Source organism: Paramisgurnus dabryanus, chromosome 16 (genome assembly GCF_030506205.2).
Source record: "Paramisgurnus dabryanus chromosome 16, PD_genome_1.1, whole genome shotgun sequence".
Taxonomy (NCBI): Eukaryota; Metazoa; Chordata; class Actinopteri; order Cypriniformes; family Cobitidae; genus Paramisgurnus; species Paramisgurnus dabryanus.
Window position 1 is genome coordinate 1,164,784 of NC_133352.1, and position 27,578 is coordinate 1,192,361.

The 27,578-nt window shown below is 38.9% G+C and overlaps 1 protein-coding gene and 1 long non-coding RNA gene across 2 annotated transcripts in view; one reads left to right on the plus strand and one right to left on the minus strand.

Moving 5' to 3' along the window:
• LOC135760864 (uncharacterized) overlaps positions 1 to 27,578 on the plus strand; it is a 271,903-nt gene that overhangs the window by 66,925 nt on the left and 177,400 nt on the right. The window lies entirely within an intron of this gene.
• On the minus strand, positions 199 to 26,804 carry gpr174 (G protein-coupled receptor 174). The gene is made up of 2 exons (XM_065253845.2): positions 26,552 to 26,804; positions 199 to 2,488 (listed from the first exon to the last, which is right to left on the minus strand). Exon 2 carries the CDS (start codon positions 2,229 to 2,231, stop codon positions 1,254 to 1,256), a length of 978 nt encoding a protein of 325 aa, XP_065109917.2. The 5' UTR covers positions 2,232 to 2,488; positions 26,552 to 26,804; the 3' UTR covers positions 199 to 1,253.

The following is a 27,578-nucleotide window of genomic DNA, read 5'->3' on the forward strand; positions in this document are numbered from 1 at the left end:
TGTTTAATTCTTTTAAAATTAATAGTGTACATATTTGTTTAAAATCGATTGCCTATTTTCGTTTTCGAAACTTTTTTGGTTGGTCCGATCGATTGTGCAATCGATTTTCGAACGAAAAGTGACAGCCCTAATATGAATATATATATATATATATATATATATATATATATATATATATTGTGATAACTAATCCCGTATTTAAAAACTATAATACTTGTTTCTCGCTTGAAATGCAATTAAAAGGTGTATAAAGTGAAAATAAAACTTTATTTATACAAAATTTGTACTACAGCTGCTTCCTTGGTCACCATTTTATTTTGTCGAACGCAGCCAGGCTCGACCAATCACATTCTTTGTGCACACCCACACAGAATTGTGGGGAAGGACAATTAAGGTATCTCAGGAAACAGGAAGTAAACATAACATTGTATTCAGACATGCCTTGATGCCTTGGACTGCTGCCTCCAAGGCTGCATTTTAGACCTTTCAAACGCAGCCAATGAGCATGCAATATTGTAGGTCGGCTGTACAAGTAATTAGACAGTAGCTTTATAATAAAACAGTATAACACTAAGACCTCATGTTCATGACCATGTGATCGTTCATTAGAACTGTCATCTTGGGAACTTGTCTTAGATCAATAACAACCACAGATTTACTTAATAACTTTAAGATTTAGCAAGATCCTGAGGAACAGTTCCTCCACATTTGCTGTCAACCATGGTGCGATGTAAACTAAAGCTGTTGGCTGGTTTGACAATGCCCTTTAATGTGTCTGGCTGGGATGTTTTAAAGGAAATATGTCAATTTAATCACAAAAGCTGCACTTACAGTATAAGGGCTTTTGGCAGGGACTTAAAAAAGGTATTATGAGCAGGAGGATATTAAAATACAGCATTTAATAGATTAATACACTTTGATGCTTAAGCACTTTCAACAGATCCAAGTTAAAAGAAGAAATTTTACTTCCAATAACATAGCTACTGTACATTCAAGGTATCTGAACTCAAGTACAAGTGTAGTGTCCATTGTGCACCACTTATTATTTATATTGTTTATTAGTTGTTAAGGCTACTAAGCTTTTAATAAATACTCAGCAGCTGACAAAAATCACATTTCTTAGCAAAAGACTTCAAGTCGATTTTATTTGTTTAGAGTTCCAAAGCTGAGCTCAGTCCCATTATGAAGGAAGGTTATTGTCCATGATCCAAAAACAATATCCCAGTCCTTTTCCTGCCAGCTCAATTTCTCCTTTACTTGGATGTCAGGACTTCATTTGTGGTACATGACATCCTGTCATGGAGATAAAAACTTTCTTGCAATTCCGGCCTAGACAGGCGACGCTTAAACTCATCAGTGGTGAAATAGTACATCACTGGGTCCAGGCAGCAGTTCAAGCTGGCCAGACACAATGTAATGGGATGAGTATGCAGCACCGCACTCCTAAATGCACACGTAACATTAAAATTTGATTTGGCCAAAAAGTCTAAAGGAAAAGTTATGTGATATGGCACAAAACAGACCAGAAACACACCAGCACAGCTTAGCACCATCTTGAGAGCTTTGTGCTTTTCCCCTGCATCCTGAAGAATGCAGGTTTTCTCACGTAAACTCATTGCAGTCAACCCTGTGCAGGTGACCACAACAGCCAACGGTAAAATAAAACCAGTAAATTCTGCAATTGTTACAAGAGACACTCCTATTCCTTTGCTTAGTTGCATCATGGGAAGCTCAGAGAAACAATGTTGTGGAGTAGAAGGATTTTTTCTTAGGATAGGAAATGGGAGGCATCCTAAACACACAACTAACCACCCGGCAATGCAACAGCTGCGGTCCTGACGTCTCCTCATGACATCAAAGCGTAATGGTTGAATAATAAGTCGACAGCGTCTCACACTTATACAGGCCAGGAAGTAGATACTAGCATACATATTGACATATTTCAAATAGAAACAGATCATGCAAGCGATCTGACCAAAAGGCCATGAATTGTTCAGATAGTAGTAAATGCGCAGAGGAAGAGACAAAACCTGAAGCAAATCAGCGATTGCCAGGTTGATCATGAATATTACAGCCTTCTTTGTCTCCTTAATGTAGGCATAAAAAATCCAGAGTGCCAGAATATTACCGATAAGCCCAGGAACAAGAATCACTGTGTAGAAGACTGCATAGATTTGATGCTGATATTGTTGCTCAATAGTTTTGTTGCAAGAGATGTTGCTGGAATTCATTCTACCTCTAATTTGAATAGAAACTGAGAACTTCCATAAAATAATAAACTGGGATTTTTTACTGTTCAGCCTGTTGTCTCCTTGGTGCCGTAGATCCAAGATGTTTTCTTAGAAACCTTTAAGAATCCAAATATCAAAACCAGTAATAGCTAATGAAAATTTGTTTTAGTTTCTTTTGCCATTGTTATATATTCAGACACATGTGTGTATATATGTTCTTTGTTAGCATGATGATTGTAGTTCTTGTGTGTCCAGCTCTGAAAGAGAAAAAATATAAGCTCTGGTTAGATAGTCATTCAATGCATTCACACTTTCTGACATATCATCATTCTCACAAAATTTGCATAGTTAGTTCAGACTGCTCATGCAGTGTTGTTTTTAAAGAAGAGTAAATTATTGTAATTATCCTTTCTGTGTGTCTTGTAATTCTAGTTTGTTGTGTTTGGCAGCCTGTTTCCCTCTAGTCTCGCTTCATACTGAAGGTCTGGGCACCAGGGCCACTTTGAATGGCCAAGGACTGCCAACAGACTATATGAGGGGTATTTAAGAAAGCAGGTTTGTGACTTCCCCAGGTAAGTTTAAGAGTAAGCAAGCAGATAACCTCTGCGTTCGTTTCCAAAAACGGAGGTAATTTTTGGGTTAAGTAAGTAACCATAGCTACTGACTCTCAGAGGATAACTAAACTGATTGATTGTATAGATCATCTCTTTCTTAAATGCACAGCCAATGCAAGCATTTCATTACTGATAAGTGAACTTTGAATTGACTCTCTTTGTTTATTAACAGATGGTATTTTCCTCCTCTTTTTGTGCAGTTGTTGATAATACACTAACACTTTCAGCAGTTCCCAAGAATGTGGTAAATGAAATATGATATGGAGTAAGTGAATGTAAATGTTATTCAACATCAAAAGATTATAAAGTGCAACTTTTTAGCAATGCACAGGACAGCAAAGAAATCCTTTGAGATGACAGTCCTTTAGAGAAAACAACCAGCAAGTGCCTATTTTTTTTTATTGCTTAAAGAAACATATAAAAAAACAAACAATATTCAAGATACAATCTTAATAGTTTACAAAGAAGTCCAAATAGCAGCATAAATTATAAGTAAACATAGGTAACAAAAAAAAGCAAGTGCCTAATTAAGTTTACTTCAATTGCGTTATTCTTTCTATTAACTGATTTCTGACTGCAAAAAAAATATTAGCAGGTGTCCTTATCTGAAAGCTCTATATCTTACGAGTCTGCACAGAAAAGTGTAATAAAGATATGTGAAAATATGTGGGAAATAATCATATTTGGTTATTGGCATTTTTTGTTACACAGACCTACTATAAATTTATTATTCCAGAAAAGGTACAATTAAGATCTCTTTGGTATTAAAGATAGAATAGATATAAATTACTAGGCAAACCTTTCATGCATGACACTGTACTTGATAATCTAAAGACCAAACTAAAATTGGAAATGAGTTTATATAAAGGAAACTTATTTCATACTGATTAATATAATGTACACAACATATATTGCTACTCTTTAAAAATGACTGATTGCTCTCCATGTAGAAAATTTAAATAAACAAAATGAATGTGGTCATAAGCATTGTCTTGTTATCCATTTAATGATAACTAACACCTATTCCACAAAAAAAGTTGCAGAAAAATAGTCACATATCTACTAACTCTAATACAATATACAACGACGATGACAAGGAAACAGGATTCTATAGATACACTCTGGAACTTTATTCAAAAACATACGAGGAACGGCTTCACATTGACATTTAACAACAACTGACAAGGAACAAACACATGAGGGCAGAATATGTGATAATCAAACAAACAGGTGTAAGAACTTAAATAAGCAAACACAGGTGTGACTAATGATGATGAAATAAGATAACAAATGAACTAAACAAGATGATTAACAATGAACAGAACTAAATGCAACACAAAACCCTTACAGTACGCCCGTAGTGGAGGGAGGGAGTCCAAAACAAAAATGTCCAAAAAATGAAGGAGGGATTAGAAAGGGTTCTGGACCAGGCCCCAGAGCCCGAACAGGATGAAGCCCCAGGGTGGAGTCGCTGGTGGGAGGAGCCAGGGTGGAGTGATGCTCTTCCTGCTCAACCTAGGGACGGACAACGGTGATGACTGGTGGAGGATCCAGGGTGTAGCCGAATGAGCGGAGAACCCGGGGGAGTAGAGGAACCGGAGAGACGGGGCAGAGCTGGTGGGTCTCCCGACCGAGATGTAGGAGGTGATCCGGAGCTACGAGGCGGAGCCAGAGCAGAGGAACCAAGGCGAACGCCCGTAGGAGGGAGGAGCCCAAAGAGCTGGAAGGGTGGAGTGAGAGACACTTGGTGAACAAGGAAAACTCTGAGGCGAGGAAGGGACGATGGCCGACCAGGGCAGAGCCGAAGTGGTGACGATGCCTGGTGACGTCACTGTAGAGACGGGAGCCGACAAAGGGGAGGGAGGAGAGACATGAAGTGAGGCCAATTGTCCGACGGGCCGAGGCGACCTCTTGGTCTCCGGACCGGCCGTTGGTCTCCGTGCCCTTGCCCACTTGTTCAGGCTGATTTTGAGGAATACACAGAGTGCGTAGCCAGGAAAGTGGGGAAGGCACGCCAGGTCCAAAAAGTCCTTGACGTGATGTTCCAACGGGCGATCCCCCTGGTCCAGAATTTGAATCTTTACCGATGGAAGATCCATGGAGATAACTAAACTTAAAGTAAAACTGTGAAACGACAAAAAAAATAAAACCTCTAACTGAAAACAGGAGGGGAAAACACTAAACGCCACGTAAAACTTTTAAGGTAAGTCGTTCTGTCACGTATCTACTAACTCTACTAATACAATATACAACGACTATAATGAGGAAACAGGATTCTTTCTATATATACTCTGGAACTCTATTCAAAAACATACAACGAGGATGAGGAACAGCTTCACATTAACATTTAACAACAACTGACAAGGAACAAACACATGAGGGCAGAATATATAGAGGTGATTATCAAACATAACAGGTGTAAGAACTTAACTAATAATCAAACACAGGTGTGACTAATAAAACTTGCAAAAGAGGCAATAAAAGAAGAGGAAATTCAAATATATGTTCCACTCAGTAAGTCAGAGATAAAGGTAATAATCAAACAAAAAGTGAATGCAATGTGGCAGTCTGAGGCTCTGTTCACACGTACATGGTTATTTTTAAAAACTGAGAGATTTACCTTCGTTTGTGCCCCTCGTTTACACGCAAACGGAGAACTCGCCTCTGAAACCGATTGTTTCTAAAAACTCCGGCCAGAGTGGAGATCTTGAAAATCTTCGGTTGCACGGTTGCATCTAAACTGAGACAAACGGATGTGTAAGCAGGCAACGTCACAGAGTATGCGCCAGAGCTCGCACCTACGTCAAAAGTGTGACCTATGTTTACATGTGACTGCTACTCTGAAAGCTTCCAAGATCACATTTCTGTTCGTGCAAACTCGTTTTGTGTGTTTGTATTTGCAAATACAGCTGCTCCATTATGTCTAGGAGCAGAGACGAGTGCTCGGAGGTCAGCAATCTTGCGCGTGTTTGACTTCATGCGGCGCTGCAACGGATGATGTCAAAGTACCGCGAGAAGCGATTCGAAATTAGACCTCTAAGTGTGATTCCTCAACTCGCTCTCGCTGTACGTTGACGTCATCAATCACCTACTGCAACAACTCCTCCCTCCAACATGAAGAACCAGTATACAGGGTACAAAGGCCTAAACCACCATGAGGTAAGCCGCTCCAAAGGAGATAGAGACTTCCTGCCTGACTTCTTTGTTACCTTAAATAGGGTTCACCTGGACAGATCGCCCCCTACTGCTCAGGTAAATAATTACATAACTGCATTGAGAGCACTCCTTGGTACACAAGTAACAGGGAACTGTTACAACGTCACCACCAGCGCTACTGGTGATTGGCTTACGTGGGCTTGAGCGTCTCTTGACGGCAAATATGCACGGGTACGTGTAAATAAACACTTTTCTGAAAACTGACATGTGTGCACGATATTATTTTTGAAACCGGAGAGGTTGAAATGTCCGTTTATGAAAATAGCTGCCCACGTGTAAACATAGCCTGAATGGGATAAGGAGAGGAGGGGTAGACATTTATATAATTTGCAACAAGAAATATCAAGGAAAAGGACCTATTACACAAATAGACAGGAGGAGGTTTGGTTTAACAGATTACGAATAGGGCACACTGGTTTAAATAGCAATTTATTTATTATAAAGAAACATCCATCTGGGAATTGTGAGGTTTGTGGAGAGAGTGAAGATGTGGAGCATGTCCTTTTAAGGTGTAGAAGGTTTAATAGGGAAGAGAAATACTGAAAAGGACGGTTAATACAGCTAAGAAAGTACTCTCCTTGGAAACATTATTGGCAGAGCCCAGGTCAGGAAGCATAAACAGCGCTATATAGCATACATTAAAAATACACCGTTAGCAAGTAGGATTTAGATCGCCCGGACCGATTTTCACAAACACCATGCCGGTTCCGGCTGACTCCGGGCAAATAAATCAAGGTTAATATCTAACAGGTGAGCCGAATAAATGAAGCGATTGGTGATTGGCTGTCACAAGAAGAGGAGGCCCATAAATAGGGCAATGATACGTTCAGAAAGGTGAAGTTTATTCTGCTTGGAAGTTTTTTGGGTGAAGCTGTTTGGTGTGTGCTGGGAGTTTGGTGGCAGCGCTGGTATTTAGAAGGAGACAAATTGAAGTGGATTAGTGGCTGGGTGAAGGACTACGGATATTGTGCTGGACTTGATTTGGAGATAAGTGAGAAACCATATATGCTGCAGTGTCATTGTGATCCTGTTATGTGTAATGAAGGAACTGGAGATGTCGAACGGATGTGACGAGTAAATCTAAAGAGAGGAAGTGGAGTTGGAGGATTAAAACGTCTGTTGTGAGGTACTTTGCAAGGGGAAATGCAGTGTGTTCCATTAGAACCCCTTCTATGTGTTACTGCTTTCCTTATCTCTGTCCTCCCACTATCAGAGTTCGTCTGTAGTAGACCTGTTCGAGTCGCGACTCACTCGGATCTTTAACCCGGATCTTTAAATTAACTCATGAGTCGCGAGTCTCTAGTGTCATTAACCCGGATCAGTTGAGTCCTACTACAATTCAATGTAAAACCATAAACAGCGCCACCACACACACAAACCTCTTTCAACATTATTGATGAGACTTCGCTCGCACTACAGATCCACTCGTAACCGGCTGATCTGCGCGAGAACTGACCCGAGATTCTCACTCAGAGCCGGAAACATTGCAAACTCAAGAGACCTGCGGATCCGTGCGAGCCGCGAATTGACCCGAGATTCTCACTCAGAGCCGGAAACATTGCAAACTCAAGAGACCTGCGGATCCGTGCGAGCCGCGAATTGACCCGAGATTCTCACTCAGAGCCGGAAACATTGCAAACTCGAGAGACCTGTGGATCCGCGCGAGCCGCGAACTGACCCGAGATTCTCACTCAGAGCCGGAAACAATGCGGACTCGAGAGACATGCGAATCTGCTCTGACTCGAGAGTCTCTCAACTCGTAACCGGCTGATCCGTAACCGACTGATCCGTAACCAGCTGATCCGCCGGCTGATCCGTAACCGGCTGATCTGCGCGAACTGTCTCTCTGACTCTGGGGGCTACATAAGCAGGACAGTTCTTTTCTATATTTTCTCTATATTATTATGCTATTGTTATTAGGCTTCTTTTTTAAATGGTCGACCATACACACCAAACCTAAAACCTATAAGCATGTTATTTCAGAAGTGAAAGGCTTTTGTTATGGATTTGCTTTTGAGGAGACTTCAGTCGCTCTATAGATCCACTAACCGGCTCCGGCTGATCCACGCGAATCAGCCGGTTAGTGGGATCTGTAGAGCGAGTCTCATGTCCATGGTCTGCGAGTCTGCAATGTTTCCGGCTCTGAGAATCTCGAGTCGCGTGGATCAGCCGGTTACAAGTGGGTCTGTACTGAGTTTCCTTGGAAATTTAGCAATACTGACTCAGATGACTCAAGTGAATCACACAACCCGGATCACTTTAGTGAGTGACTCACAATAACCCGGATCCTTAAAAGGAATCGAGTTTGCCAGGCCTAGTCTGTAGCATTAAATGCTTATTCATCACCCAGTCTGTTTCAGTCACTGAGAAGCGGGAGTAGTGGAAGAGGAGTTTTGAGATTTTGACATCTACGCCTTCACGTGCTGTTCTCCTGCCCCCCGTCGCCTACTTGTCCAGGTCTCCGAACCCCTGCTGAAGCTATGATACTGACCCTAGTCACTGTGAGTGTGGAGAGTGCGGTGAGTGCTTTTTATTGAAGTAAGTACTCGTGGAGAATTGCTGTGCTGTCCTCAATGTTGTCAGTAATCATATCCTAGGCTGAGGAAAGAGCCCTGTGTATGAGTCATCGAGTGGTGGCAACGGACGGCCATTTTCTTACCTGTGTACGATCAAAGGACCGGTTTCATCCTCCTACGCCTGTGTAAAGAGGTGTTGTATGTTCTGCTGCATAAATAGTGGAGTTGATAAACGTGAGTGACGTGTGTGTGTGTTCTCTGCTACCAGCCTACAGGTCCCGAGCCAAGGGCTCATATCGACGTGGGACTGTCTTCACTGACTGTTGGAAAGTGAAAGTGCCTGGGAGTTCTCCGTAAGTCTGCTTGTAGGCGGAATGCTGCGATTGGATGATATCCACCCTCTCTCCTCCACCTGTATGTGCTGAACAGCCAAAGCCCAGTGTGACACCAGCCTGTTGTAAGTAAAGCTTACCTGAATACTCACCTGTAAAGCCTCTCTGCCCACCAAAGCCCAGTGTGCCACCAGCCTGTTGAAGTAAAGCTTACCTGAATACTTATCTGTGAAGCCCCCTTGCCTGATAAAGCCAAAGTCCAGTGTATGCACTGTGTGTTGAAGTTAAAGGCCCCGTATACATACCTACCTGCTTCCCACGTTAAAGGCCTCCTATACCTGACTGCTGTCCAAGTTAAAGGCCCTGTATACATACTTACCTGTTGCCCCATGTTAAAGGCCCCGTACACTCACTGTTGCTCAAAGTTAAAGTCCCAGCATACTTGCCTACTGCCAGAGTTCAAAGCCTGTGTACTCACCTGCATGTCTGTTGGCCCCATATTGGAGTGGTGATAGTGATCTGCATTCCCCCTTGGACTCCTGTTGTGTCAAACACTGAAGGATCAGTTGATGAACCGTAAGTCTCTGGTAGAATTTCAGGGAGTTGTGTTGTCTGTGGATGAACTTACCCCTGCATATTCAACTGTCACTTCCCTCTTGTAAGTCCAGGGCCAGAGGTCGTAAGGAAGACGCCTGCTGTCGCCTGGTGAAGTGAGGACGAAAGGAAATTGGGACCATCTACCTGCATACACAAGGCCTAGCCAAGGACACCCCCTATCCTGCCCCCTGGAGTCCTGGAGGACGGGCATCTGTGCCAAATTCCCCCAACCCCTCATCTGACTACGGCAGCCCTTTTAGAACCTTTATTTAAAAAAAACTTGGTTAAATTTTATATCTCCGTGTCTGTCTTGTCATTGGGGTGCTTTGGGACCTCCGCGGGGTGGAAATTGAGGGAGGAGCGAGACTCACGGTAGGGGTGGTCCGCTCCGACCTGTGACAATTAGACAGAAATAACTGAAATAAGCTGACTTCCTGTTTGGTTTACGGCTTTGTTCCAAGATATTTTTTTTTGTAGGTCTTTCTATATATATATATATATATATAATAAAAATGTGTCCCTACTTTCCGTGACTGGTCACAAGTCGGATCTGGGGAATTTTGAGTTATTCTCAGATTCTGAAAGTGCAGTTTTCTAAGCTTTCCAGCGACATGTAACACATGGAAATCTGATTAGATTTGGAAAAGTTGTGGCCATTTGAATTTAACACACTCAAGAAAGAGAATGCCGAGAAAATTAGGGAAAGAAAAGTTAACACTTTTTTTTCTGCCGGGAGAGACAATAGGGCTCATTTACATCTCATTTAGCTAAGCCATACCCCCTGTAAAGCCGTTTTGAGATGATGCTAGAACATCTGTATAAGTAGTATTTTATGACAGAAGTCGAAATGACAACATGCAAAAATAAACTTGACTTTTTACCTTTGTGTTGATCACAAGTCAAATCCAGTCTGTTTCAGATGTGTGAATCATCCAATGGCCATTTCTGTCCACAAATGCGTATAATCCATGAAATATAGATATATAGTCTATTGTTTACATCAGATTTCGCATGCACGTCTGGTAATACAATATCTGAGGACTATTTATATCGTAACATGTAAGGGTATATGAGATTACACTCCGGTAATTTACGTTCCAGTAAACGCATAACCCGCCTTCAAAGTTTGTATTTAAAATAGGGAGGTAGTATAATAGATAATCCAAACAGCGCCTTCGAAAATGTGACGTCCTTTAGGGATGTAACCAATCGCTCGCTTGTTCCTCCATCATCCAATGACTTCATGGAAAATATTGATAGTGACTTTTTTGTGTATGTTTGACTTTATGCTGCGCTGCAAGAACTGACAGACAGATGACGTCAAAGTACAGCGAGAGCAGGTCAAAATTAAACTACTCTGTAAGATTTCTTGAAGAGCTCTTGCTGTACTTTGACGTAATCCAACTGCGGCGCCGCATAAAGTGATGTGGCTGACGTATGACACGGCTGACTGTTATCCGTTCCGCCCCTGCTTCTTTTTTTCTTTTGTTTTGTGCACCCAAGCTTCGTTTACAGTCTGGGGAGACGCACGCTACAAGTAAAAAAAAAAAAACTTTGCAAACATGTCTGAGGAACAGGTCAGCTGCATCGCTACAGTCACAGGACATCACAACAGAACCGAAAGAGAAGACAATGCTGAATAAAGTTGTAATTCTTGAATGAATGAATACGCACTTCACTGACCGAGCCACTGTTATTAGTCTGAACGAACGAGAGAGAGACCGCGTTCTTAAACAAACTGAATGACTGGTACAAGTTTCAACCTAATGAATGAAAGGGATCGTACAGAAAGCGAGTGCAATGTAAATAGTCTTGTGAAAGAATCATGTGGTTTTTATTTTAGTAAAGTTATAGTAACCATGTTTAGGTGGACTATTTACCTTAATAAAAAATGATTATCAAGGTAATTACTGTAGTAAAATGTGGTATTTCTGTTTAATATAGTTTTACTACAACTATCTTGGTAACTGTAGTAAAAACAAATTAAATGTGTGGCTGCTGTTGTTCTTTTAATGTGAGCCAATTGTCTCTGTTAGTAGGAAGATATAATTGGTTTGAGCTGCTGAATGAATCCACCCTTTCACTGAACTTTAGCCAGTCATCTGCGTCTGAATGAAGTCGTGAACGACATGACTGAAATTATATAATTCGTGAACGAGGATCTGATGACTGACTGAACCAAAGGAGGAATGCCAATCACTCACAGCACACAAGTCTTTATTTACAACAAATCTAGATTGGATGTACTACGTGTGTCTTAATATATTCTGTGGCTTGATAAAATTATGCTTAGTATTTCACAATTTGAGCTTTATTTAAAACGAATTACATCTTCGCCACCTATTGGCGTATTTATGTAAAATAAAGAAATGGTCACTGAACGAATCAGGTCCAACTAAAAAAAATCACATAACTGACATTAAGAGATTTTATTAAGTTACTTTAATCATTTATTTTAGAGATATTTACAAAGCCACTAAATAATTTTTTACAGTGTGTACATTATGATCTTACGGTAGCCTATTATTAAGTGCATATAAATAAAAATATGTAAACCTAAATAAAGAAGATATCATACACGGACTGTTTGTAAGCATACGTTTTCGCATACGTTGTTTTGTTCGGTCCACGTGGGTTTAAACGCCGTTTTTCTAAAGAAGAATTTTTAAACTTTATTGGTGGTAGTTAAGAAGAATTCCATTTTCCATATCTAAATCATTTTGAGCGCAATATAAATGTATTATATTGTTATTCTTATTATATAAGAATACATATTTTTTACAACATTTTTAGTGTATAGAAAATATATGTTAAGCGTGTTGTGTGTATTTCCTAACTAGAAGCTATTTAAATAAGTGAAAAATCTTTTTGATGAGCTCAAAAATTTGAATATAATGTGCTATTGCTGAACATTTCCCATCTCTATAGGAGAATATTCATCTTTAAAGTTGAAGAAACAAAAAAGTAATGTGCTGATAAGCATTCGTCAAAAAAGTAGTAGTTACATATTCTGCAAGCACTCATTTCTACATAATGATGTAATTTATTTTTCAATAACATATTGTAGATGTCAGGCAAAGATAACATCTTATAAGATAGCATCTTATCTTGTTATTTTTATTTAATTTCAGAAGTCAACTGTTAATCACCCTTCATATGAATATTGTGAACATTTAACAAATTGTCAAACTGTTGTCAAGACATCTAGTCCCCTGGAATATTCGAGGACTTTGTGAAAAAATATGTATCATAGGCGTCATTTACACTGGGGACATGTCCCCACCACTTTTTGAAATGGCTGATTTTGTCCCCACCACTTTTTGAAAGCATTTGGTTAAAATGTTCTGAAAAATCAAGCCATGCCTTTGTGACCCTGGTGAAAAAGTAGTACACATGGATTAAAGTTTTCCGTCAACTGCAAAATTATTAAATTCACTTTTCATAAAGACGACGTGTATTAAGTGGGATGTGATCAAAGCCTGGAGTGGAGCCAAATCACGTTCCTCTCTCCACTGTAAGTGTTCTGTAATCACTACGCACCGGATCCACTCTGGGTTTTGTGGCTGTATCACGTTAAGCTGAGGTAAAACTTTATTTCAGCTAGCATGGACAAACTGATAATGCAGGAAGGCTCTGATGTTTTGGAGATCGATAAAGGTGTAAAAGACCAATGGAGTTTGACTTGGCTTAGCGAAATGATGAAGCCTTTCAGTTCGTGGGCTAAGAAAACCAAACAGCCAGGTACCTTGCGTGTCTTTGCGCAGTATGATTAGGGGTCCTGTATTTTGAGGGTAAGTGATTTCTCCAGTACGTGATCACCCGCGTCCCGTTTTTGACTGCTATGCTGATCTAACCAGTGGCTGATACAAGGGGTTTGTTAAACTCGTGGGTAAACTTCATGTGGTGCCACAAGAACCAAGAGGCAGATGATATCCAAATCCTGTGAGAGCGATTCGAGAAATTATAAGAGGAGACTGCTTCCTAAATGCTCTCGCGGCACTTTGATGTCATCCACCTGTCGGTTCTTTCAGTTCCATTTGCGTGTGGTCACAAAAACGTAACATTTGTACATATATTTAAGCACCGCAGTTTAAAAACAAGTGATTTTAAGCCATTCAAACACAAACAACAATGCTAAATGCGTCCGCTGTTTCTGTGTAGGAGGAGCACGCAAGTTGCGCATTCGCTTCTCATTGAGCTTGTGTTGTGAGTATTTTTGCCACTTTATTGGCCTTAAATACAAATATGCGTCAAAAATCCCGTCTTTTCAAGTATCCTCATATAAACACGACCATTTAGGTCTTAGGAGAAAGTAAACAGCAGAAACATTGCGCATAAAATAGCACATCAGCTCTGCCTCTATTGTAACATAATATTTTGTTGATAAAGGTACAATCATCAAATTTACAACTATCACTATGGTTACAGACATCCTGTGCGAATTGTACACGAGTTTGACTGGAATTGCTCGTTCAGGGTTTATATTCAAACATAACGTTACTGTATTAGAGCTGTGACTGTAAGCTGTTGTGCTAAAAATGTATTTAAAACATTTATTTAGGTACCACTTGTAGTAAACTTGAACCCATCTTTGTATGAAAGCTGAGTTCAAGTTTAATACAAGTGTTAACTAAATAAATTTTTTAATACAGAGATGGTATGTTAAAAATGCATTTTAGTTCATATTCATGGTGTCTCGAAATAGCACAGAACATCTTAAGAAGTACTATTGATGAATTTTATATTAAGTACAAAACTAGTGTGCGAACATAAAGCACCTTAAGAACACTATGGAAGTGTACTTCTTTTTCACCTGGGGACTAAAGACTAGTTTTGTGGTCCAGGGTCACATATGTTGCGTTGTATGCTTATGGTGTGTTTTCTTTTACATATGTAATGAATTTCATTACTGACATTACTGTAATTATTGACTTAATGCGCTGCTTTGGCTTTGGCACAATTCGTTTGAGCTGGTCTTGCAGGGACTGTTAGATGTGCAGTCGACATTAAGGGTTTTATGCTGAGTATTTTTGTGTTGTTGACTGGCCTTCGCTATGCCCATCTTTGATGCGCCGTTATTTTGTATTTTTCCATACTGCTGTAATGTTTTTTCATCTGATCTTTTGTCCCCACCACTTTTCAACACAAACTGACGCCCCTGATATGTATGCTTAATCAGTTAAGACAGTTCAATTAAAATATACAATTATTAGTTAATCATGTAAGGGCAAACAGATACACCCAAAATATAAACGCAACGAGTTTAATCTATAGATTAAATTAAACATAAAATTCTTTTAATTGGGCAAGCGCATTAAACGCATTTGAAACAAAACCCGTGTTTACAGCGAGTGAGACCGCGGTAGCCAGTTTTTATTGGCCCAAAAGAGGTGCTGGTACTCTATTAATTTACTCTATTAATCCTTCTATATTGAAGGGGTTTTATATACAGAGGACCTTGTAAAAAATAATAAAGTTACAAATTTTGAGTTACAAATAGCTACTGAACATAAATAAAATGTGCAAAAGTATTTTGAAAAAATGACCATGCGTGCGCGTTCTTGAAGTTCTGAGTTTTTGCTTAAGCTGCATATTTTCAACTTGTGCGAAGACACGTTTAAAGGTAAAAGCGCATGTTTTCGCGGCAATTGCATCGCCCAATTCGCCTCATTTGCAAGGACGCGTCTGATTGCGTCTTTTCATTGACTTTGTATGTAATCTACTCGCACAAATCATTGAACCTCTGTTTGGTGATGCCCCATAATGAATGGAAACACATTATTCCCTTCGCGTCAGTGTGTGTGTGTGTGTGTGTGTGTGTGTGTGTGTGTGTGTGTGTGTGTGAGAGAGAGAGAGAGAGAGAAAGAGAGCGTGCGAGAGAGAGGAGGAAAAGTAAATGCAGCTGAACAAATACACTGTGTGTTTTAAAGTAAGTAAAATAAATAAATAAATAATGAAACGCAATATGTGGAGGCCGGTGTTGAATCTGTCTAACTAGAATTAGTCTAAATTATGTGTGGGAACACTGTATGATATGAAAAAATATCTTACGTGAGCCTGTGGCCATAGGCGGAAATCCCGGGGGGACAGGACCCCCCATCTGAGGGTTGTCCCCCCTAAAATATCATTAAAATGTCTGTATTAAAAATAATTTAATGATTTATAATACTTAAAATTGTTGTGTAAGAAGTAAAACAATACAAATGCAAACGGAGCAACAACAAAAAAACGTTGTAAACATTTTGATTCCCCCCTCCCTTGCCTCACAGTGGTTTGGTCCACAGCCAGCGCCACATAGTCGGGTGGTTGAGAAGTGTACGGAGCCGACGAATTAATCAGCTATATACCTACAAACCAACGTTTCCCATCACTTATCAGTTTAACCTCATATGTTTTAAAACTGGACAATTTGGACACATAAACATGAACATATTTCGTTTTAAGAGAACAGAACAGGGGCGTAGCCAGTAATGGGCCAGGGCGGCACTGGCCCGCCCACATAACTCCCTGGCCCGCCCAGGCAAGTTTAACCAAAATACATTTTTAGTTTATTTTTTATTATTCAAATGTATTTAATAAAATATATTAACATAAACCGGCTTTATTATTGACTGGTGTGTGTTTAATTTGCTTTCTAAATAAAATGGAATTGTTGAAGCAAGTTGTAGGAAGCTTCCGAAACGTAATTGGTTGCTTGGTTGCTAGGAGTTCTGACAGATAGACTCTGTGGGGGGCGGCGGCCGGCGGGCTCTGGCAGTCTGCCAGCTAACTTTGCTAACTGCTTTTTTAGCTAATATTAACATTGCCACAATAATGGCTAAAGTTTCTTTAATGTGTTATTTAAAAAAGCAAGATTTGATGAAGAAGATACGCCACTGCCTCCATCTACCGAGTCTTACCAGCCCAGTTCTTCAGACGCTGGTGGCGCCGGCTGCCGCTTGCTCTCTGGCGGCAGTTCCAGTGCTCTCTCCCGGTCAGTCTGACACAGGTTACCCGCCGATCTAACTGCAATTGATGAACCACCTTCACAACCCAATTTGCATCCATGAGTTACTACCCGCCTCAACAACCTTTTGTTTTTTAAAAAAGAACTCTGTGACTCTTTGGACTATAATGAGATCATTTCTGTTTTCAACATCAAACCCAGGCGTTTGCGTCTTTTGTAGAATTAAAACAACAAAGGTAGGCATGCTGTAGGCTATTTTTGCTCGTGAAGTGATTTAACTAAGTGGTGTGTTGTGTATAGATGTATGCCAGCCTTATAGGTTAAACTTACAATGTTTAATTTAAATGAGTTGCTATTTTTGGCACAAAAGCTTAATTTCCAACAGGCTGATTGCACTGTAACTTATATGGTTGATTTAACATAACTTAGGCAGTGTGTTGTTATCAGTGTTGGGAGTAACGCATTGCAAAATATAATATATTACAGTGATATATTAGTTTTTGCTGTAACGCAGTAATATAACGCATTACTAATAAAATTTTGGTAATATTTTACTCGTTACAGTCTTAGTAACGAGCGCGTTACAACAATGCATTTCAAAAATAGACGTGTTATTTTATTTTATTTTTGACTAATGCGCGCGACCAGCATCCACACAGGAAAAAGCTGCGGGTAAAATAGTAATGTCTGCGTCCCAAACAGCATACTTCCATACTATATAGTAGGCGAAAAGCACTACTTCTCGTACTCTTTGCCTACTATATAGTATGGAAGTAGGCGGTTTGGGACGCAGCGTATGTCTGTTTCCAGGTGCTGTATTCAGCATGTTCATTCTTACTTTAATTTTGTATTTGACGCGTTTCTTAAAGAGCCGAATCTGGGAAGTCCGCGGCTGTATAAGCATTGACTAAAGTGGTCGCAATCAGGTCCGGTAGCGCCGCATACGCAAAATTCTGCGAATGAGAGCACTAAGTAAAAGCAACAGAAAGTTTCTATCGGTCTCCTGTGCTGCTTGAACCTCAGAAGTAAAGAGACTTTTAGAAATCTTGCCAGTAAAATCCATTTCACCACACCAGCAATGACAAGGTAAGCTAACGTTGCTATGGTTACAGTCCATATACATAATAGATTGCTAGGCTATTCCTATGCTATCTACAGTTTTATTACAAACAGCAACCTAAACTACAACATAACATTAATGTAGACTTAAACATGGTTATTTAAATAGTACATTTAAACATCACTGGTTAAAGTTTTTACCAGCCTTTGTATGGGAGCCTATATTCATTGTTTGGCAAAAAGCAGTGTTCCTCTGTTTGTCTGTGTTTTATTAAGCAATTATATGTTAACCTACATGTAATCCTTATTTTGTACTGAAATGAGCTGTAGCCTATTCCTTGAGGCCTGATCCTCCAATAGCACTTTTTGATAAGTTGTGTCAACCCAGTGCATGCCAGGTTTGTGCTGTGAATCTGAATTAAAAGTGAATTAAAGAATAGAAATGAAAAGAGGTTGCGTGTCTTGCCATGTTATTAGTCTATAGGTTGCATTATAGTGGGCTCTAGCTTTATTGTGTTTGGTATGTGTACCATCATTTACCAGACTTTTACCAGATCATTTGTCCATGTTTATGACTCTGACAGTCATTGTTACTGTTTTTTGCCATAAGGTCTTCACTGTGCCTATTCAAAGCTCGAGGGCCAACACATAACTTCTAGATTTATAAGCATCAATAAACTACATTTTAACATTTTATAATGCCTAGTCATACTTCTGTTATTTTGATGAAAGTAACACAAAAGTAACGCAAAAGTAGTGTAACTCATTACAGTTCAGAGTCAGTAATATTGTAATGTAACTAATTACTTTCAAATTACAGTAATTTGTAATATATAATGTATTACACTTTGGAAGTAACTTGCCCAACACTGGTTGTTATTTATTTCAAACCGTGCTCTGCTGAGAGTTTTCGTCATTTCAATTTATTTTTAGCCTACTTTATTTCAGGTGAACTGTTTTTGCCTGGTTTGTTCAGCCTTTATTGAGCTCTGTTGGTTGAACATGTTTAGACAGTGTTTTATTATTGACTTTGCCAAAAATTGAAAAGTAAAGATGTCACTGTTTTTGCAGTTTGTCTATTGTTTTTTTCCACTCTAAGGTTTAATTATTATTTAAGTAATTTTATTCTGATAAACTATAGGCCCACTCACTTTTGCTCCGGCCCGCCCAAAATACAATTTTCTGCCTACGCCCCTGGAACAGAAGCAGATAAACGAACAAGAAAACATTTTTATGCATTCATGCAGAGGTGAGGCAGAGCTGAAAGTAACAAATTACATTTACTCACGTTTTTTTTTTGTGTGTACTTTTACTTTTTTGAGTAGGTTTAAAATCTGTACTTTTACTTAAATATGTTTTGTTTAAAGTATTGTAGGCTATACTTCGCTACATTTTAAATCATATCCGTTACTGAGTAAAAAAATAAAATTAAAAGCAAGGTGATAAAGAAGCGCCACGAATGATTGATTGATGGGCGGGGGAACGCACAAAAAGAACCATGGAGAGGGACGAGACAGGCGCGGGCTAATGCAGACCCTCAATTCAATTGTTATGAAAGAAACCCCTGGCCATTGATGCGAAGCGATTGTTTCAGTCAGGTAGGATTCATGCTCTTCAGTACAGAATTGCCGACCGGGTTTTTACCACTAATTTGCATGACGCGTTTTTAATACATGCGCATTATCCTTCGAGGTCTAGCAGCTTCGCGTCAAGTAAAACAACTTAAGAACGTCCTCGAGAATGCGCAGGTCATTAGACATTGCAGAGAGGGAGACAGCGAGAGAGAGAGAGAGATTGAAAGACATCAGGTACACAGGTCAGGGAAGCTTGAATACAATAAACGTGTAAAGGATAAAAGTATATGGCACTCATCTCATTATATGCTCATTTAAACTAGGTATATAGTTAAATAAATAATGTATGTTACCAGCAATACATCAATTACAACCTTACTATAGTGAATGTATTTACTAGCTGCTGACCTCATATTATTTTTGCTTCAAAAGTGCATAACTCACCTGTAAAAATCATTAAACAATTCCATAACTGTTTCTTAGTTATAAAAAAGCTTTTTGTTTTACTAACTTTTTGTTTTTGCACTTTAATTGTAAAGATGTTCCTACAATAAAAAACAACTTTTGAGATTTATAATCCCTTGTCCTTTTTTAACTATACTAGAAACCTCTCCCCGCTGTAAAAAAGTAACTTTTACTCTGAGTAAAATTAAAATGACTTACCTTTTACTTTTACTTGAGTAGATTTTTAGACCAGTAACTTTACTTTTACTTAAGTAAAATATTATTAAAGTAACTTTACTTTTACTTAAGTAGAATATTTTATTACTCTTTCCACCTCTGCATTCATGTGTATTCAAATTAAATGTGCGTCCGTTCATAGAGAAAGATAAACTTTCGATCTGTACACATTTCCTTGCAAGTACAATTTTGCCTGTATTATTGGTGTCCCCTTCAAAAATTGTTCTTGAAAAATGTTATGTTTATTGTCCCCCCCCCAACATTTAGATGAAATTTTTGCCCCTGCCTGTGGCTAAAGTTTAAAAGTGGAACTCTATAACAAATGTCATAATACCATAAATTCAAATATTATAATTCACTTACTGTCAGCAAAAATGAGCCTTGGTTTGTGCTCTCTGGAAGAGAAAAGCCCTCTTGCATGTCGTTGTTCAGCTCGTCTTTTTTTGGTCTGTAAGTTACAACTTTCTGCAGGGGCAAAAGATTACGTTGCTGTGCACGAAACAGCATCTTGAATGCACACCAAAAGTTACCAGTGCCTTTGTAAGTGACGACAACGATGTGTGATTGTGTTAACGACCGTGTAGCTGCCTTGATTGTTAGCATTGCTGAAGGACGTTGCATCGCGTGCTTTACAAAAACGGTGCTGTACTAAACGGTAAATTATAGTTTGCCTCAAAGTTTATATTTGTGTATTTATTTAATGTGTATTATTTCTTCCCCAAGCTCATAAAATAAATTTGGGTCGCACATAAATTGACAGGGTCGGTCGAAAAAAAAAACATCAAATCCCTCTGTGTGCAACAAATGACCTCCTCCGCCGCTGCTGTAGTTATCGCTGTCCAGTTGTCTGTCATATACGGCCATTCGGCCAATGCCTCAGAAGTAAGCGGGAGTGAGAAAATGGAAGAAAATGTAAAAACACCTGCAGCTTTCAAAGTCAAGGTGTGGAAGCACTTTGGCTTAAAAAAGTTTGAAAAAAGTCAGCTCTGTTTTTTGCATTTTTGATATGAAAGAAAGAAAAACTATTGCAATGTATCGCAACATGCAACGTATTGTATTGTATCGTGATACACTGTATCATGGGCCATGTATCGTATCGTGAGGTCCTTGCCAATACCCAGCCCTATTGAAGTAGGACTTAGGCTACTTAAAAAAGCTAAAAAACAATTTTAACTCAGCAAATGCTAGTAAATGAAAAAAAAATTATCAGCAGCTTTAACTTTATTTTTTTTATTCACTCTTTGTTTTAGCAATGTTTATAAATATACTATATTTTTGCATTTTGTTGACAAACTGTTCTACACTGAAAAGAAACCAATGTAATCTTCATGATTTAATCACGTTAAACACAAGTCTAAACACAAGCACCACTTTTCTGAATGATGATAATCACAAACAACCAAGAGTTTGTAAACCAATTGTTTGTAAAACATATTTAATGCTAACTTTACTTACAAATTCAGAAAATATTTTTTACAGTGTATAAATAAAATGACATGAAGGAAGTTAATTCCAAAATGTAATTGCACATGGTTTAGCTGCTAGTTTAGCAGCTACCATTGACACAGAGTCAAGAAATTAAAAACCACCCACCCCCAGGTACACGCCGTCTGTTGTCCCGGGCCCAGGGTGGGGGGGGGGGCAGAACTGGAACCTATGGAATAAATTGATTTGAAGTCTAGTACGCTCAAAATGTCCGGTCAGACTCAGCACAAGTCCGGTGCTCAGAAGATAAAAGAAAAGAAAAGAAGAAAATATAGGCCTTATAGAGGAAAATAGAATTCCTAATTCTCCCCATTAGCAATCTGTGACCGCAGATATAATCACTGCATCGCGTGTGTTTGTAAGTAGAAGTCGGTGCTGTTTGCTGTGAGGTTTTTATGAGAGAAAGCACAAACTATTTAATATTTAATATGTAAAACTTGAATTTGAAATAAAACTTACCGCGGAGAAGATAATGAGATCTTTATTGTTTCTTTATTCGTGGGTCCTGAATCTGATAATGCCAAATGTCTTGTTACCAGTAAAAGTAGGGGGGGGGGGGGGGGCTCTAAGATTATCTTGTCCCGGGCCGATTATACTGTCAGCTGGCCTGCCCAGGTATGCCAATTCTTTGCCAACCCCCAATGCTAATCAAACTTCTCTCAGAGAATCAAAAGAAAACCCTTTTTTTTTCAGTTTTCACCAGCGTGTGGGGTTTTAATTCCTACCCTTGCAGTTCCTTTGTTTAAATGCTATTTAAGCAAATCTACTATAGCTACATACGATGTCAGTTATTTCAAATGACTGTTTATAACTTATAAAATTAAGTGGATATTGCGTAACTTAATTTGACATATATAATGATGTTGATATAACCAGGGCTCTCAAGTCCCACACATTCACCGTGAGACACACTCATTTCTGTCCATTCACACGCCAAACCTTGTAAGCTATTTCTCACGCTGAGAAGTAAGATAGAACTTTCCTGCTATACAATTAAAGGAGGTGCAGGCATACACAGAGCATTTCTATCGAGTTTAGCAGTGCGTTTTTAAGGTGTGGTCAACTTTACGCAGGGCCGCAAGAGCAGACAAGCAGATGACATCAGAGTACCACGAGAAATAAAGCGAAGGAGGTTGGTTTTAAATTGTTCTCACGGTATTCTGATGTCATCCACTTGTCGTTTTTTGCAGCTCCGCATTAAGTCTTGCGGTTCTTGTTTTCTTTTTTCCAAGGGGTGACCAGGCGGGCTCTGTAGCTCTGCCCTTCGGTGTCTGATGGTCAAACATAAAATATTCCCTATATGGATATCTCTAACTGGCATTTTTTTGCCTCATCAATTTATTTATCTTTATTATTCTTATGAAGTCTGTTATTTGTTATCCTTTTAACTGATAGTAAAGTTAAGTTACTTGCATGTTCGAACTACGAAGGACGCAAGTCCGAACTTGGCGTAGGCCTACTTGGTATTGAGAAACGGCCATTGTTTACGAAAGCCGAAGCGCGAGCTACAAACTACAGAGCAAGTGCGCGGCTGCACAATGGTGAAAGATCATGTGATGTAAACAGTGATGGGAATAACGGCGTTATAAGTAATTGGCGTTAGTAACTGCGTTATTTTTTTCAGTAACGAGTAATCAAATAAATTACTGTTTCCCCCGTTATAACGCCGTTATCGTTACTGACATTAAAATGCTGCGCGTTACTAAAATTGATCTTACTGTAGTGATTTTCAGCCGCGTATGCTCACTCTCTCAGCCAAACACTGTTTTTCTCTTGTGTGTGTTGTGAGAAACATAACGGATGGTGATTGGCTTAATTTCCATCGGTAGCCAACCAGAGGCAGAGTTCACAAAAAGACCCGCCCACACGCGCAGTCCAAGTCCGAGGAGCGAGCAGCAGTGTTAAAAAGTCTGAGAAACTTGGTCACTTTGTCGCTAGATTTAGCAACTTTCTATCACTTTAGCGACTTTATAGGACAAATCTAGCTATCTTTTTTGGCGTGGTTGGAGACTTTTGTAGACTGACATGAAAATACGCGTCGTTTTCTCTTCTCAACGAGCAGCGGTGCTGCTGCTGACTGTGCCCCATCTCAAAGCACTGACATGCAGCCCGGTCATCGCGCATCAATCACTCCGAAAACACCGGCGACAGGGCGATGGCAAGTACAACAAGCTCAAAGGTAGCGGTCGCAAACACGAACTATAAAGCACTACTTTTCCATTGTTGAGGTGAAAGGCAAGAATGTTTGTGTAATGTGCAACTTATGCCCATGAAGAAAAAGTCTCTCCACGTCTGTAGCAAGTAATTCTGATCTAATAAAGCACCTCACATCGTCACATGCTGCCACAAAATTAGTGATTTCTCTTTAGTATCCATTTTAGTCATTTAACGTATTTAATTTTGTAAGGGGCATTCAAGTTATTTGAAATATTAATTTTTTTTAAGTAACGCAGTAATTACTTTTCCTTGTAAATAATTACTTTTATAATAATGTAACGCAGTTACTAACTCAGTTACTATTTGTGAGAAGTAATTAGTAACTATAACTAATTACTTTTTTAAAGTAACGTTCCCAACACTGGATGTAAATAACTAAACCAGTGCTTGCAGTACTGACACTTTATATTTTAGGGTAACTTCACTTTCTTTTGCGTGCCACCACTTCTCATGTTGCTGGTACTTTGCTGTAAAGAGTCAAAGGGCGTTTCTATGTGTTAGGTTACCAACAAGTCACGCTGTTAACATATCATATACATTCAATTTTACTCGACAATTGGCTTGTGACACATTTCTTTGCCAAAAACAATGCTGGTTTACAGTGCGGCAATGAGAGACAATCGCAAAAAACTATTTAAAATTGTTTAAAGTGTATAAGGTTTAAATATACTTTGTGGTTTGTGTGTCGGACAAAAGTTGCGAAAGGCAATAATATTGTTGTTCTGATTGGTTTCCCTATCAACCAAGCTAGCAGCGAAGGGTCAAATCCCTTACACAGATGACAGCAAAATTCAACTAGCATCAACCAAACCACGCTTCCTTAGATGTTATAATCGTTTACATGCATCCGCAGAGACCGTATGCCAGGCCAGTGGATGGCGGTGTTGCCTTGAATAGGAGAACTACATAAGAGTGCACAAGTGCATTCTTCTACAGAGCTGTGAATCAACAATGGATACAGAGAAAAAACTAGCAGTTTGATTAAATTGACAATAAGGGGAAGTTTAACTACAATTGATCCTGGATTATAAAGCTCAGCTTTTTGTAACTTTGGTGGAAAAGGGGTTATTAAATGCAGAATGGTGAACAGCAGCGTCCTGTATAACACCATTGTTGTTTTGGTTGATCGCGCATGCCTAGACTGAATGAACAGTTGCGCGTGACATTGCGTAATCAAACAGTGTTTGCGTTTTATAACCTAAACCAAAGGAAAAACCAAACTGCATAAAATGTCGTGTACAGAGCCCCTAAGATTACTACTGCGGTAGTGAGAGCGGGGACTAAAAATATTGCTGCTGCAGTGGTATTTAAAATGATTTCCCAGGTTGATGGGAGTGTTGGAGCTCATAGTATGGAAACGTGATTCCGCCAACGGGTGGGGCCAAATTCCGGAAAAATTGCAACTTATTCATGCCCATAATGATGATTGACAGGCCTGAATGTAAAGGCTCCTCCTGAAACTACGTGTGTATAGTTAGTTTATGTTTTGTTTTTTTAGTTTATCTTTTTTTTAATAATCTTATACACCATTTTTATTAGATTCTTTGGAAGCTACTCTACTTATGCCTTACTAAACTGCAAGTTTTTCATGTAGCTAATTATATGATATGATCTGTAGTGTTATATTATCAGATATACCAACCCAGTCTCACCCCATGTAGTCAATATTTGACGACACTTGACCATTCGTCAATATGTGACGCGGAGGGTATACCTTTCGCGTCATTTTTTGACGAACTGGGGACTTCAATACTATTACTTCCGTTGCATTCTCTTCTCCTATTTTCTTACCAATTTCGCGTCGGTTTAGGGTTAGATTTACATAATGACATCCCTACCCAAACCTAACTCTAACCCCAATGCCAGGTGACAACTGTTTCTAACCCCAACGCCAGGTGACAACTGTTTAATTTCGCGTACACTGTTTAATTTCGCGTACACTGTTTAATTTTGCGTAATCTAACCCTAAACCGACGCGAAAATGGTAAGAAAATAGGAGAAGAGAATGCAACGGACGTAATAGTATTGAAGTCCCCAGTTCGTCAAAAAATGACGCGAAAGGTATACCCTCCGCGTCACATATTGACGAATGGTCAAGTGTCGTCAAATATTGACGACATGGGGTGAGACTGTGATAGATATACCAGGTCTTATATCTCAATTTGAAAGGGTTTATGGTATTATCTCTATGGGGTTTATTTATTTTTTTTAAATCTATGTCAGTGGTGTACAAGAGAGTACCAGAACTTTTTTCCTCACTTCACGCACTGACAAACACAACATGGACATGAAGTTTCAGAGATATGTATGTTTTCATTTTGTATTAGCTTTACACATGTTAAGGGATTAGTAGGGAATAATTATATTGAAATGAACTGTTTATTATCTCATCACAGGGCAGGTCTAGCTGAACCGTAATCATCAGAACTGCACACGAACTGAGACATAAAAGTAAAATAAGTGAGTCTGCAGCAAAATACCACAAGCATCAAGTCAGGCATTATCCAAATGTGTAACATGTCCACATTAACTTGTTACAGAACTAACTGATGGACTAAACCGAGCATTCGCTGAAGTCCAAGAAATGTAATTTGTGACTTTGTAAATTATCTGCAAAGTTTCAAGTCCCACTTACACAGTAAAGAAAATGTAAAATCAGACCCATTTGGTTAATTTAACAGACAAACGTTACTTGAATGATTTTTGAGAAATAAATGTGTAATAAATCACCCTCCTGTCAATTTATTAATTGCAAAATTTGATTTTTTTTGTTATAGATTCCAGCATTTTTATCACAATCAGATGACAAGCATGAGCAGAAATGAAAGTTCATGTGATTTATGCTCAGGTCCTGTAAAGGTGAACAGGACTTAAGTATTCATCAGATTTTTTGCTGCCTGAAATGAATGCAGTCCCGCCCTCTGTAAGTCCACCATAATCACATATAGTACTGCACTGCTCAATATATTTTATTTTCATTTTTACTTACTAAAGATTTCAGAACAGTCTATTATGGTTAACAAAGTTTAACACAAAGCTATAGATACAACTGTACCTACTGTTAAATAACAAGAGTCTCTTACCTTGTTAAATGAGTTACCCATGTGTCCACAAATAAATGGATGACACGAACACATATAAACCCACGGACATGATCTTAGATCATGTGCTGGATGATTTCAGAAGACAGACTCCCCATTTTCTGCCCATTCACTCCAACCTCTTCCCTATCCAACCCATCACCTGCAAAACCTTTTTTAGAATTTCTACCTTTAGCCTATGTTTTTAAATACGTAACTGTCTTTTCCTACTTTCTGTTTCTGTGTTAGCTCACGCTCATTGGTTTATCATGTCTGTAGTTTCCTGTGGGGGAGCAAACAGCACTTTACTGCTTTTTTAAACTCCTACTTCTGCTATTTCATACAGTGCCACTCACATTCTCCAGAGAGATATTGCTAGTTGGTTTTAAGGATTTTTAACACATTCAAATTAGACAACATTGTTAAAAAGCAACAGTAAATGACTGTATGCTTACAGTTGGAATATGTTGTATACTTGGTTTTGTAAGTCAATTCAACCTTCTATTTTAAGTGAAGGCTTTACAAAGTTGTCATTACCTTTAAAATCAAGTTGAAGTTCTTTAACTTATTTTTTTTTTTTAAGTTAAAGTAACATAAAAAGATATGCCAATTTAATATATGAATAGTTTACATTATTGTTACCTTTACAATGTACATTGTTGTGTACATTCTATTAAAGAGGCAACTCAATACCATGTAATGATTGACTCAAACATAAGCAGTAAATAGATTTGTAGGCCGAGTAGCTGACAGTTTGTTCTAGCAAGGCAGGTGTTAAGTGAAATTGCTCTTGATGCATTTGCAGCTACTGCTGAGAGTGAATGTGACACGGCATCCTGTTTGCAGTTCCTCTCCCACGTCTGCATTTCTAAAACAAGAGGTGTGGAAAATACTAATGTAGTTTGGTTATACACAGTATTTCTAACATCATTTAATACTGTCCTTCACTCAAAGTTAACAATTTGTAACTCTTTACCAGTATTTATCAGTAATGTTTACTACATATAAATGTATCAACTTTTATACATTT